The sequence below is a fragment of the Eurypyga helias genome, unplaced genomic scaffold, assembly GCF_000690775.1.
Source record: "Eurypyga helias isolate BGI_N326 unplaced genomic scaffold, ASM69077v1 scaffold8880, whole genome shotgun sequence".
Taxonomy (NCBI): Eukaryota; Metazoa; Chordata; class Aves; order Eurypygiformes; family Eurypygidae; genus Eurypyga; species Eurypyga helias.
In genome coordinates, this window is record NW_010223735.1 from 22,113 (window position 1) to 35,191 (window position 13,079).

The 13,079-nt window shown below is 45.2% G+C and overlaps 1 protein-coding gene across 2 annotated transcripts in view; it reads left to right on the forward strand.

Moving 5' to 3' along the window:
- The window catches only part of ZNF652 (zinc finger protein 652), an 8,571-nt gene extending 6,119 nt beyond the window's left edge, over positions 1–2,452 (forward strand). For both annotated transcript variants that reach the window (XM_010150506.1, XM_010150436.1), the window contains exons 4-5: positions 518–662; positions 1,096–2,452. In XM_010150506.1, coding sequence (XP_010148808.1) covers positions 518–662; positions 1,096–1,610 — 660 coding nt within the window. In that variant the 3' untranslated portion in view covers positions 1,611–2,452. The remainder of the gene's footprint in view (positions 1–517; positions 663–1,095) is intronic.
- Positions 2,453–13,079: the final 10,627 nt, after the last annotated feature.

Genomic DNA, 13,079 nt, shown 5'->3' on the forward strand with positions numbered 1-13,079 from the left:
AATAGCTGGAAGACACTGGCTTGCTGGAAAACAAGCCTGCGGTAGAGCTGCTGTTGGTTTGCCGTGTGAGCAGAGTCCTCTAGTGGAGGCCTGGTGTAGCCCAGCAGAGATTGGCAAAGCTGCCAAGCCTCCCAAGGATACCCTAAGCCAAGAGAAGCACTTTTCTGTTGGCATAACCGTGTCTCTGCCGGGCTTTTGCCAACAGCTGTGTCAGCTAAAGGTTGCGACTGTTCCACACTCCTTGCCGAGGCTCTTGTGCCAGGAGACCTTTTAGTACAGACCAAATTCATAGAATCGTTTGGGTTGGAAGGGACCTAAAAGATCATCTAGTTCCAACGCCCCTGCCATGGGCAGGGACAATTCTCACTAAATTATTCAGGTTCTGCGTTTGTGTGAGGGTCTGTGTATATTAGTTCAGGTATTCTTTACTCCTTCACGTTTGAGCGCTGTCCCATGACTGCCTTGCTTCCTGATGTGTGATGCCTGAATGTCATGGGGTGCTGTTTTTCCGTTGCAGAACTGTGATGAGAGGTTTCAGTACAAGTACCAGCTGCGCTCCCACATGAGCATCCACATTGGGCACAAACAGTTCATGTGCCAGTGGTGTGGCAAAGACTTCAACATGAAACAGTACTTTGATGAGCACATGAAAACACATACTGGTAAGAACTTACCAAAGAAAAGCACAGGTACCTCCAGGATGGAGAATTTTCTATATTTCCAGCTGTATTCCTTTCCTTAGAATTTGGGATCAAAGCTGTTACCCAGCCTAGAAAGGTTAATGTATCAGCTTATTGTTAAATCTCTCTGTTATTCACTGCGGGGGGGGAAATGAGAGGTTAGGCTTGCTTCCTTGTTGTTGTGGTCTGAAGGAACCCCTTGCCCAAGCCTTATAAAAGGTTGTCTCGTGCATTAAAATCCGAGGGTGAGAGAGGATTTTGAGAAGACCAAAGACCGCTGTGGAACAGCTGTCTCTTTATTTGCTGACGGTAGCAGTCACGGTAGCTTTTGTAGGATGCCGTTTGCGTAAGCACGCTGAAGTATGTATTGGCAGATATTCTGTGGCTAACAGATTGCTGTGTCTGTGTTGGGCAGGAGAGAAACCCTTTATCTGTGAAATCTGTGGGAAGAGCTTCACCAGCCGCCCAAACATGAAGAGACATCGCAGAACTCACACAGGGGAGAAGCCCTACCCATGTGATGTGTGCGGCCAGCGATTCCGTTTCTCCAACATGCTCAAGGCACACAAGGAGAAGTGCTTCCGTGTTACCAGCCCCGTCAACGTGTCAACTGCTGTCCAGATCCCACTGTTCACGACTTCTCCAGCCACCACAGTCCCTGCTGTAGTGAACACACCTACCACCCCAACTCCACCTATCAGCCTGAACCCAGTGAGCACGCTTCCTCCACGCCCCATTCCCCATCCATATTCACACCTTCACCTACATCCTCATCCTCACCATCCACATCATCTCCCAGTCCCCCCGGTTCCTCATTTACCCCCTCCTCCAGCTCTTTTTAAGAGTGAGCCTTTAAATCACAGAGGCCAGAGTGAGGACAACTTTCTGCGACACCTGGCAGAAAAAAACAGTTCAGCACAGCACCACTAACATCTCTGCTTCCTGCCAGCTATTTCCCCATTTTATGCACATGGAAACATGCCCTCATGGAAGTACAGAGGGTTACTTGGTGAGGATCTTTGTCTTCTCTTAGCCCCAGCAGATGGTCCTGATTTTTTCCCCGTGAATCAGTTAACAAATAAGGAAATCCTGTTTCGGATCAGCAGTGCTCATTTGAACCTGGGAACCGACAGGACTCGCACCCGATTTGCTTGCGTTTTACTGGTGACTTTTATAAATTTCAGATACTGAGACTCGTGGAATTTTATAATTTCATATCAGCTGATGAGGTATGCTTGCTTTTATATCCTGGACTTCTCCTCAAAGAGGAGATAGGCCCGGTTTTCTTTGTACTAATCGGAAAGGCTGTGAGATTAATACAGAGCATTAATTGTATCACTGTGTATTGTAATGGATTCTTTTCAGCTTTTGATGCCGGCTATGGAGGGAGCCAGCCACCTATCACAGTATATTTGAGCATTATAAGACAAAAAAAACCCTTTCTTGTTTGTGTAGCTCTCCTAACACACTCTTTATTTTACTACAGAAATTATTTTAGAGTTTTTTGTATAGACCTATTTAGTAGTCTGTTTCTAAAATGAAATGTATTTCAATAAGCGGTGTAATTTTTTCAGTGTAGCTGGACCTATGTTGTATAATAGATAAATTTTTATAATCATCAAAATGTGATTCTTAAAAGATGCATATAGCTTCTATAGTTAAAGTTATTCTTACAACCGTACAACTTAAAAAGGTGCTTCAGAGAAGAAAGGAACCCGAGAGGTCTCTGGAAAGGTTGCCTCAAAAGTGATGAACTTTACGTAATTTATTTTAGTAGGGCTTTTTTTTGTTTGTTTTTTAACCTTACGTTTCCCTTTTCACGGTTTCTCTTAAGCATTTTGGACAAGGATGTTGGGATACCGTATTCCTGGTGCATAGGTTTTCTTTAGTTCAATTGGAGTGAGGTATGAGGTGGGTTAGAAAGGGAGCCTCTTAACCAAGGGACCCGTTTGGGAATGGAGAGTCACAGAAGGAGGGGAGATCTGACAGCGGAAGGGAAGCAGGGTATCTCGGTCAGCCAAGCATCCTTTTCTGTAGGAGAGCCAGCTGAAATGGCTTTTCACGATATGATTTTACGTTGGGGATCATATCGAATGCTGCTCTTCAGATTGCTCTTTGGAATTCCTGGAGTTGTTAGGAGAGGGGAATTAAGATCATAAACGTGATGTTTCTGACTGGTTCAGTGTAAGAGTGAGAAGAGACGTTTGAATGAGACGACGGTGTTGCAGTTGCATCGCTAAGAAAACGCCGAGAGCACTGTGGTGAATACCGTGTGAAGCTCCATCCCATAAATGTAACATGCATAAAATTATGGGACGATTTCTGGGGGTCGTAGTCATAACTTTGGCAAATGGAAGTTTTACAGTTGTAGGATAGGAAACTGAGTTGTAGGCATGTCACTGTTTCATAATCCTGGGAGGCAGTGAGGGGGAACTGACAAGTTAGTGCAAGGGATGGTGGGCTGGAATGCCAAACGTATCTGCTTTAACCAGTGAGTAGCTGTTATTTTTTCAGGTTTGTATTTCTCTCCAACTAAAACTAAATATAGCAGCATTATGCAATCTAGGAACTTGTTGCCACCTTCCGTGAAGACAGAGGCCCAAGGCAATGTACTGTAAGTCCCCTTTTCCTTAAATTTCCTACTCTCCTGTGCTGCTTTTTGTATAAAATCCCACTAAACCATACATCCAGAGATCCTCATAGGCAGATGTCGAACTTCCTGTTCTGCTTGGTAATGAACTTGGGGGTTTGTGGCTAACGGGATTAATTATTTTTTTCAGGATAGCAAAAATGGTGGAAATTCTTCCTAGCGTTACTTCCTCGAGGTTAATGCTGTTAAGCACTGTGTATTGAAACACCATGTCCTCTGTCTGTTGAGAATTAGCTCCTTAGTTGATGTTTTTCATCATTTTCTACCACCTAATCATTAATGTTGTTGGTTTGTTTGGGTTTTTGGGGTTTGGGGTTTGTTTTTTTTTTCTCCATAACAACCATAGGAAGCTTTAGGAACCAGAAAGGGCAGTTTTGGCCCAACAAACCTACTCATTTTTGACTGAGCTGACACCCCTTCCAGCATTTCTGAAAAATAAAACGATGTTTTTAAAATGTTTTCTCTATAATATTTATATACACCCTCTTACCTTCTAGAAGAAAAAAAGCCAGTTATGAAGGTGAATTTACACTCGCGATTGACTGTTGTATTTACTGTGGCTGGTCCGCCCCAGAGGTTCTATGCATTCCACATCACGTTTGCAACCTACACTTCTGTTGTGCCACTATTTTATGGTCAGGCCTGTTATTAAATGATTTTTAAATGCTAAAAAAAAAAATCTTGAAAGATCAATTGTATTCCAGTTTTGCAAAATGATTTTCTTCTCAATAAATTTACAGTATTAGGCTGCTATTCAGAATTCTAAAATCTGGGACAGTTTTTTTTCTGTTACTTAGTTCACAGCAATGATGCACCTTGCATTTTTTTCCCTCCGAGACTTAAGAAATTCCTTTCTGTGGAAGAAGACTAAACTATCTGCTTAACAGTCTGTCATAATGTGACATGATGTCAACAGATTCCTCTCATTATCTGGGACAAGCCGGTCTAAGTGTGTTGCAAAGTGATATCTCACGAAGTACCTATTTCAGCAAGAAAAGGCAAATGGGCATTACAAAAGGCAGGAAATTCAAGGTTGAGATTTGCTGGGGTTTCTCACTTCTGCTTACATTTGCATTGGCATGCACACGGATTCAGGGGTGTTTACTACTTTGTGCTGATGTTGGCAAACTAAGGATGTTTTGATCCGGCTCTGCTGTTTTTACTAAGTTTAGGGGTTGATTTGTGTGGCTAAAATGCTTCCTTCTAGAAGAGCAAAGACCAGCTTGGGGGTTTGTTTGAATGTTTCTGGAAAGTGGGACTAAATTCTCTGGTTTTTCCCAAACACCCTACAGCCCAAGGCAAAGTTTTACTGTATTTTTAACATTGCATTTTTAAGGGAGAAATTCAGCAGAACTCACCCCCAGTGGAGAGGTCGGCGTTCTAAGGCAGCAGTTTCAAGGACAGCGTCTTCTCTGGCGGAGTTTAACCTGCGAGTCTGCCAGACAGTGCCTTATCCTTGCTGAAGGCATCAGCTGTGTGAGTTTGTTTGCTCTCTGCATCATCTCAGACTCACTTATCTTTCTGGATAAAAGTGTGGTGATGGTGTTTGGTATTGTCATGCCTGCCTGAGTTACTACACAGCTCAGACACTTCTTGGATGGCCTGATTTGTATTGCTGTGCACATCCAAAGTTACCCTCACCTTGTATTCCCAACCTAATCTTGAATTATGAACTTGGCAAGAGGCCTTTCAGCTGAATTGAGGCTTTTAGCCCTGGGAAATTAGCCTGTATCTCAACAAAGCAGTGCATCTGGATGTTTTTGTCTTTGCCCTGTTGTGTCTCCTGAGCGTGTAGTAGCTGTTGGCAGCTCGCTGGGGAGAGGAGGAGGTAGAGCTCTGGGTGTGCGGTGTAAAAGATGGTGCTTCCCTTTGCCAGTCTTAGTCTGGTTCAGCCAAGTGACAGGCCAAGTTTACCTCTGAGCTGAAGAGATTTGTATTTTGGTAATACATGTCATGGGTTGCCTATTTCTCTGTGTTACAGTCACCAATCATGTGACCATTAATGGGGCCAATCACCCTTTTTTCAAGCGTTGGAGAGTTATGCTGTTGCTTAGGGCCGTTTTCTGTTTGTGCAGAGGTGTGGTGTTGATGCTTTCTGGGTTGATTATTCCTTGCAGAGGTGCCTTTGAGAATACGATAAAACAATATGCAGCTTGCAGCGAGGCACTCAAGAACACTAACGATGTCAAACTTTTTTTCACGCTTCAGACTTGAGCTCAGGGTCATAAAATGTTTAAAATGCTTATTTTACGCTTTCGTATTTCCAGTGACTAACGGTATTTAAAAAAACAAACATGCAAACATAACGTATGGCTCAGGAAGACCTTTTTTACCCCTTAGTATGGAACATCTCACTTGTAAAGAGAAGAGGGCTCGGGTTTCTGGTTTTAGTGTTGCTTTTGGGCTTTAAGCCTGGGAGACCTGGCTACCTGAGAGACGATGGAGGTGAAGTAAATAAACATTTGCCCGTTTTCATGACAAAATGAACTGACAGTTTTTCCAGCCTGTTGTGTGTGACACTAAGATATGAATCTTAATGGAAAACATGACTTCATTCTTCTGTTTTACCTGCTTCTGAACTTGGAGTTCTGCTGTTTCTCAGGAGTGACTATAAATGTTTTTCAGCTCTCTGTCCTTACAGCCTGATGATGTTATTTTTTTAACAGGCATATAATTGTAGTTATCACTATGATTGGGGACAGGGGGACATAGCATGCACTGCTGAGCAGGAAACTCCTGCGGAGTTCAAGCCTGGATGTGCTCATCTATATCCTGGTTAGAAAAGCATGGAATGGAATATGTGTATTTGTTAGAACCAATAGCCGTATGTCTTTGAGGGATGATGTTTTTATGTTCAAGACAGTGAGTCTGGAGTCATTACAGATTATCATGTGCTACTTCTGACAACTTGGAATTGCTATTTGGCTTTTCAGAAATTGGTATTACAACCTCTAGTTTGGAACTGATAAATAACAAATTAGTAAATCTTCAAGTACTTCAAGTACTTTAAAAGTAGAAGAAGGGTACATTGAAAATTGACAGATTCACAGAGTGGTAGGAGTTGGAAGGGACCTCTAGAGATCATCTAGTCCAACCCCCCTGCCAGAGCAGGATCACCCAGAGCAGGTCACACAGGAACAAGTCCGGGGGCTGTGGAAAGTCTCCAGGGAAGGAGACTCCACCCCCTCTCTGGGCAGCCTGTTCAGGGCTCTGTCACCCTCACAGGGAAGAAGGGTTTCCTCAGGGTCAGGGTCAACCTTCTGTTTCCCAGTTTATGGCCACTGCCCCTTGTCCTGTCACTGGACACCACTGAGAAGAGCCTGGCCCCATCCTCCTGACACCCACCCCTTAGATATGGATAAGCATTGATAAGATCTCCCTCAGCCTCCTCTTCTCCAGCTGAACAGCCCCAGCTCTCAGCCTTTCCTCACATGGAAGGTGCTCCAGGCCCTTCATCCTCGTAGTGGCCCTGTGCTGGGCCCTCTTGTCCTGGAGCTGAGGAGCCCAGAACTGGACACAGCACTCCAGGGGAGGCCTCACCAGCGCAGAGCAGAGGGGGAGGATCACTTCCCTCGACCTGCTGGCCACGCTCTTCTTAATGCACCCCAGGATGCCCTTGGCCGCCTTGGCCACGCAGGCACACTGTTGGCTCGTGGTCAATCCTCTTGTCCACTGTCCAAAATGAATGACGATAAAATGGTTTCGCTCTATTACAGAATCACCATTTGATTTCTTCTGTAGAATGCTCTTTGCTCTCAGTTCACAGGGAGTGTTCTCTTCAAAGGATGAGGGTGAGGAAGAATGAGCACTCATTTTCCCGGGGCTCGTGTGCATGTGAGAGAAACGATTTTTTGGGTGGAGGTTTAAGGATGTTCAGAACTGGATTAAACGCAGATTAGTAACTTCACTGTTTTAGCAGACAGGAGGCAGCGTCTGAAGTGATCTGGCACTAGTGAATGGCATTATCTTGCTGACCTTGGGAGGTTTAAATTAATTCATTCTTACATTTCAGCGCATTGTGATAAAAATAATTTGCTTAATATATTGTAAATATGTTGGAGATGTGGCAGAAGAATTAAGATCCACCCTTAAGGCAAAAGGAAGGCAAGCATTTGCGTTTCCTATAGGCACTAGAAAACAGTTTTGCCTTGGGGTTCACAGATATCCTTTATAAAGATTTTTACCCTGGCAGCAAGAAGGTAATTTTGCAGTTTTAAAGCTTCTGATATAATTCTGAATAAGAAACAAGAATTATATTGATTTTATTACTGCGTTCCGACCCACCAAGATAACTTGTGCCTCAGTTGAGCTGTTGGACTTCCTGCTGGCGCCTAAGGACAAGTTTGTGGGGCACAGAGGGAACCCTCTCGTCTTGGAAATAATCCCTGCTCTTTTGGGCAGCGCCACCTTCTGTTAGCTGGGCCTTTTGAAATAAGGATAAAGATATGAAAGGGATTTGCTGGTTTGGGGTTTTGTTTTGTGAGTTTTGGGGCGCTTTTTGTTAATTTTTTTAATTGGTGTGGGTTTTGTGTTGTTTTGATTTGTTTTTTTTAATAAATCCTTGCTTTCTTGACCTGTTGCTGCTTTTACAGACTGGAATTGGCAAATACCTTCTCACGAAATGTCTGTGAATACTGGGAATGGCTTTAGTCTTTGCACTAAGTCATGGTCTACATAGATCATGGAATGGTTTGGGTTGGAAGGGACCTTAAAGATCATCTAGTTCCAACCCCCCTGCCATGGGCAGGGACACCTTCCACTAGACCAGGTTGCTCAAAGCCACATCCAGCCTGGCCTTGAAGACAGCCAGGTACAGAGCGGATATATTTTGCAATGTGGGCCCTCTCTTTGTGTCCTGAGAACTACGGACACAAGCACTGTAGTCAGAGGAGGTGCCCTGAGAACAGCAGTTGGTCTGGATGTTTGCAATCTCTCCTTTGATTTCATCATATTGTTAAATATTTTTCACTCGTGTCTTACTGATCCCTCTAATTTAAGCATGAAAACGGGTATGTGTGATACATGCTTGCATTTATAATTTTAGTGCTGTTTTCCACGGTCTGAGCTCTTCACCATCTACGGCATGAGCGAGCCTACAATGCCCTGTTTAAACACATTTCAATGTGATAAACTAGGTAAGATTTTTCAACCAAAAAGGAAACGCAGCTTTTGTTTGAATTCCCTTTCCTGAAAACCCTGCCCCACTCCTGGGCAGAGTGCGGAAGCAGGCTGAAAGTTGAAGTGATCTATTAATTATTATCTTTCATGTGGAGAACTCTGGACAGGGTTGTCACTGTTTACTTCAATCCACCTGTGCAGCAGTAGCATAGTTCCCGTAGATGTTTTTAATCCTGTTGCTGCACGAAGGTGAAATTCGTCCTAACACTGATCAGTTGAGGATGTCTTTCCAAGAAACTACATGTCTGATTTTTCCTGAACTAGGTGTCTGGTTTCCCAAAGGGTCTTTTAAGCTGAATTGGCTAGTTGCAGAGCCTTGCCTTAAAGGTTAGTAGGGAAATACCCCCCAGCCCTTCCAGGGAGAGGGGGATTGATTTTTCAGATACACCGCTGACCTGAAGCGCTCTCCTAGGGTAAGAGAGGCACTGAGGGCAAGAATGAAAATCTGATGGGCAGTTTTAGAGGTATTCAAGGCTGCAGTCTGTTTGGAGTGGATGCTGTTCCTAAAGAGAAGCCAGGCATTGATCCTGCTGGACGGCTGTGCCAGCTTTGCTAGGACAGGAACAGATCAGGGCATGTCTTGGGGTAACACACAAGGTTGCTGCTTTGGGAGGAGTTTTCATGGTGTGTCGCTTACAAGCGCGCAGAAGGAACAAAAGATTTTGATGGGAGTTCTTGTTTGTAGGAAAGCAGGAGGCGAGCTGCAAGAGAATTGCGTTTTCTCCCCAGTTTAGGGTGGAAGGTACGGGAATGGAACCATCGTAAGAGCAGAGATTGCATCTCTCCTTGCTGTTCACCGTAGTCAAGCTGAAGGAGTGGCTAGCAGGCCGTGTTCGGAAAACGTTCCCAGACAAATGCAGGCTGTCTCTGCGTTGGTGGCTTTTCTTTTTTCCCTGAACACAACTGCGATTTGAAAACCAACATCAGTTCATTAAAATGAAAGTTTGAAGGAGGACCCCTTCACAGCTGCTCGTGCCAAGGTCACAGTCCCCACGCTGAGAGGGATTTGGTGACGTTGCACCTTTCATTCTTCAATTTGTAGTTCCAAAATCAGCTGTGAAAGGATTTTTTGAGGGTTGGGGGTGTTTGGGTTTTGTTTGGGGGTTTTTTTGGTTGGTGGGGGTGGTTTTTTGTTTCGAGCTTTGAGGTTTTGTTATTTTTTTTTTAATGCACCGATAACTAATCAGTTAAGTGTCTTGAATAGCATAGGACGGTTACGAAAACGAGTTGTTGCTCCATATGAAAGTCATAACTTAGCATGTTTCTCAGAAATGCATCGTAATGACTTTTCCCTACATGGAACGTTGCATAACTTACTAAGAGAAGGGGAAGGACAGGCATGTAGGGAGCTAAAATTCTCAGCCTTTCCACTTTCTCCTGAACCTCCATTGGAGTTAATGCATGTAGATCTCTGTCGAGAGCTGATCCTAGCAGGAAGCAAAAGGGAATCAGCAGAGCGAAGTCAGGAGAAAGCTGCAGCATAGACCTCAAGTAGCCAAAATGCTGACAGCCCCCGCCGCCAGTAACACTGCCCTGAAAGAAATGGTGAGGACCTTAAATTGTTGCTTGTATCGGACCTTTCCTGAACGAAAGCCAGTGTGTGATGGCTAAGTGCTGTTTCTGTTTACCGTCTTAATTTTGCAATTTCGTCTTCAGATTGCCTCAGCTCCGTTCCGCCTGTAGTCCCGAGAATAACAATCAAGGAGCAACTGATAGCGGACCGCAACTTTGTCCTCCCTCAGCCTTGCGTGTGCGCCGCTGCCGTGTGCTGCGCGTTCGAGGGCAGTACGTGAGTTAAAACTGGGGTGTTGTGTTCGTGCCTGCGGACTGCAAGCTGCCACACAATCCTGCAGCCGCGCATCGGCACATCTGAGGGCTTGCAAAATGAAAGGCCAAAGGCAGCATGTTACAAAATAGTTTCCAGTTTTGCTTTTCAAATAGAAACTCACCCTTCCTTCTTCCCTGCGTGCAGGGCGCTGAATTGAAGCGTTGTTTGCGTACTTTCCCTATAAAACGTTGGCATGCTTTCATCTCTGTGCTGAAAACTCAGCCTCCCTCCTGCACCCTGTGAGAATGACCGAACACCTTTAGCAGGCAGGCAACTTTCTCCGTAAGCTTTGGTAAAATTACGACGTTTATTAGAAGAAAACTGTTGTAAAAGGGAACGTACTACTTGAGGGTTTCCAGAGTTTGCTTGTGTGTCTGCTTGAGCAGCCCCTGATTAAATTTAGTGGCTTACTGTCAGATGAGCAGATATCCCTGGTCTGCAGATGTGGGGCTGAGACGCCTGCCTGACATTACGTGAGCGTGTGACAGCCGGGGTCAGAGCTCTGCGTTATTTCTGATCCAGACTCCTGCCCTAACCACAGCATCACCATTTCCCTTTTCAGTTCTATTTAGGTTTTCTACCTAATTTCCTCTAAGGGTTTTCAGACAGTGGATAGTGTATGTTATAATAAAGGAGATAAGAATCGGTCGCTTGTTATTTTGTGGTTACATTGAAGCCGCTACGTACAGGCAAAAAGCTGTGAACCCAAAAAATAGCAATTAGGATGTCTTCCTCATCTCACAACGTGTTTCTGATCGCTTAGTCTAAGCAGGGAACAGAACGCAGCCAGTGTTTCAACTGGAGATGCCTCGGAATAATGATACATAAAATTAGTCCAGACTGAAAACCGATTCCTTCCAAGGCAGCCCAAGCATGAAGGTGTCAGCTTTCTGTTAAGCCTTAGATGTCGTTAATAGTCCAAAGGGCTTACGGCGCTTGAAGTGAACGGCCTGTGTCCTGCTCAGACTCGGGTTTGGTAACTCTGCTCTGATTCTTATGTAACGCCTGTGATTTCAGCAGGTTCAGGTATCCTGCTCCTCCCTCTTACGGAACCCTTCCTGGTGCGAAAAGAAAATGCGTCGTATGTCAACAGAGAGGTTGAATTTGGTATGAGCTGCGTGATGACCTAGTTCCCAGGGGCTGGAAGGAGAACCAGCGCGCTGAGAAGTGAGAGCACCAAGGAAGCGCGTTATCTAACTGCCCATTCTAGCTGGAGGTTTGCAATGGAAGATGATTCATCAGCCATCGCCAGGGAAACCAGGGAGTGTGTCAGGATGCACTACCTAGAGTTAGAGTTTGTGCCCCTTTCTTTTAGCAATCATATTTAGTAATTTAGGGTTGTTAATGCATAGGAAAATTTCTTCTTGGCCCAGAAAACAACTGGATTTCATTGTACAGTGTCTCATGGATTTTAATTTAATCATTTTGGGCACATACTTTCATTGATCACAGTAACCCATCCGCTCAGCCTGCTGTTTAAAACGGATACAGAACCAATGTGAGATTGTCACAGCAGATAACTTCTGTGGTTTGAATTAATTTAAGCTCATGTAACTTGTGATACTGCTGTCATGGCTCTTGGCTTTTCCCATCCCACAGAGCAGTCATTTCCCACAGGGCTGGGATTTAACCTGTGTCCTTTCTGTTGAGACAGCTCTGCGGGAGGAAGGGTTTGTAGAGGATTGGCCAGGAGGTGGCAGTGGAGCTGATCGCCTGCTCCTCGAGGCAAGTGAAGCGGATGAAGGGAGGCAGCTCGCTCCTGAAGTAACTTATGGAATAGAAGACACATCCAGTTTGCAGCTTGTTTCTAATTGCTGATGCCCCCGACCCCTCCAGTTTTCACATGGTTTACGTTGCATTTCCCAAACTAGAGCCACTGGACGCTGTAAGTCCCTGTTGCTGTGACTCTCCATGGTGGCTCTTACCAGCAGAATGATCTGAGCTCGTTACGAATTGCACGGAGACGGAGCCCAGAGAGCTTTGTTCTTGGGTATTTTCTGAATATGCTCAGCAGCTTGAGGCTGCAGTGAGAGATTTGTCACCTTTGTCAGTCTCTAGAAGACGTTGTGATGATTGGTGTCAGTTGCTGCCTTGCCAATTGCTGACTGGTGAGGAGAAGGAGGATCTTTAGGCTTGGTTTATGACAAAGCAGATAAGAGATTGAACTTGCTTCCAAGTGAAGGAATGAGGTCCCTTCCAACCTCTACCACTGTGAATCTGTGATGGCTTAACCGCTCCTCTAGTGAGTCCTTTCTCCCTTGCTGTCTTTTAGCATTAAATACAGTACTGAAGCCCATGTCCACAGGAGAAACCTGGGGAGACCTCAGCTGGACGGAGTTGGCCACTTTCTGTGTCAGCTGTCCTGACTCCTACGCTGCGGAGACCCGGGAGCGGACACCTGGGAAGGTCTCCCCATGCGGTGAAATGAAGTGAATGGAGTTTGCTGTCTTTTTGCTTCCTAGTTCTTGAGGTTTTTCATGACATTGACCATATAAATATTATTCAGCCACCAAAAACTTCCTGAGCCAGCGAAGTGGCCTTGTGCCCAAGAAAGCCAGTGGTATCCTGGGGTGCGTGGAAAAGGTCGTGGTCAGCAGGTCGAGGGAGGTTATCCTCCCCCTCTGCCCTAGTCAGGCCCTACCGGGATTGCTACATCCAGGTCTGGGCTCCCCAGTTCAAGGAAGTCAGGGAACTGCTGGAGAGACTCCAGCGGAGGGGACGGAGGTGATCGGGGGCAGGGCGG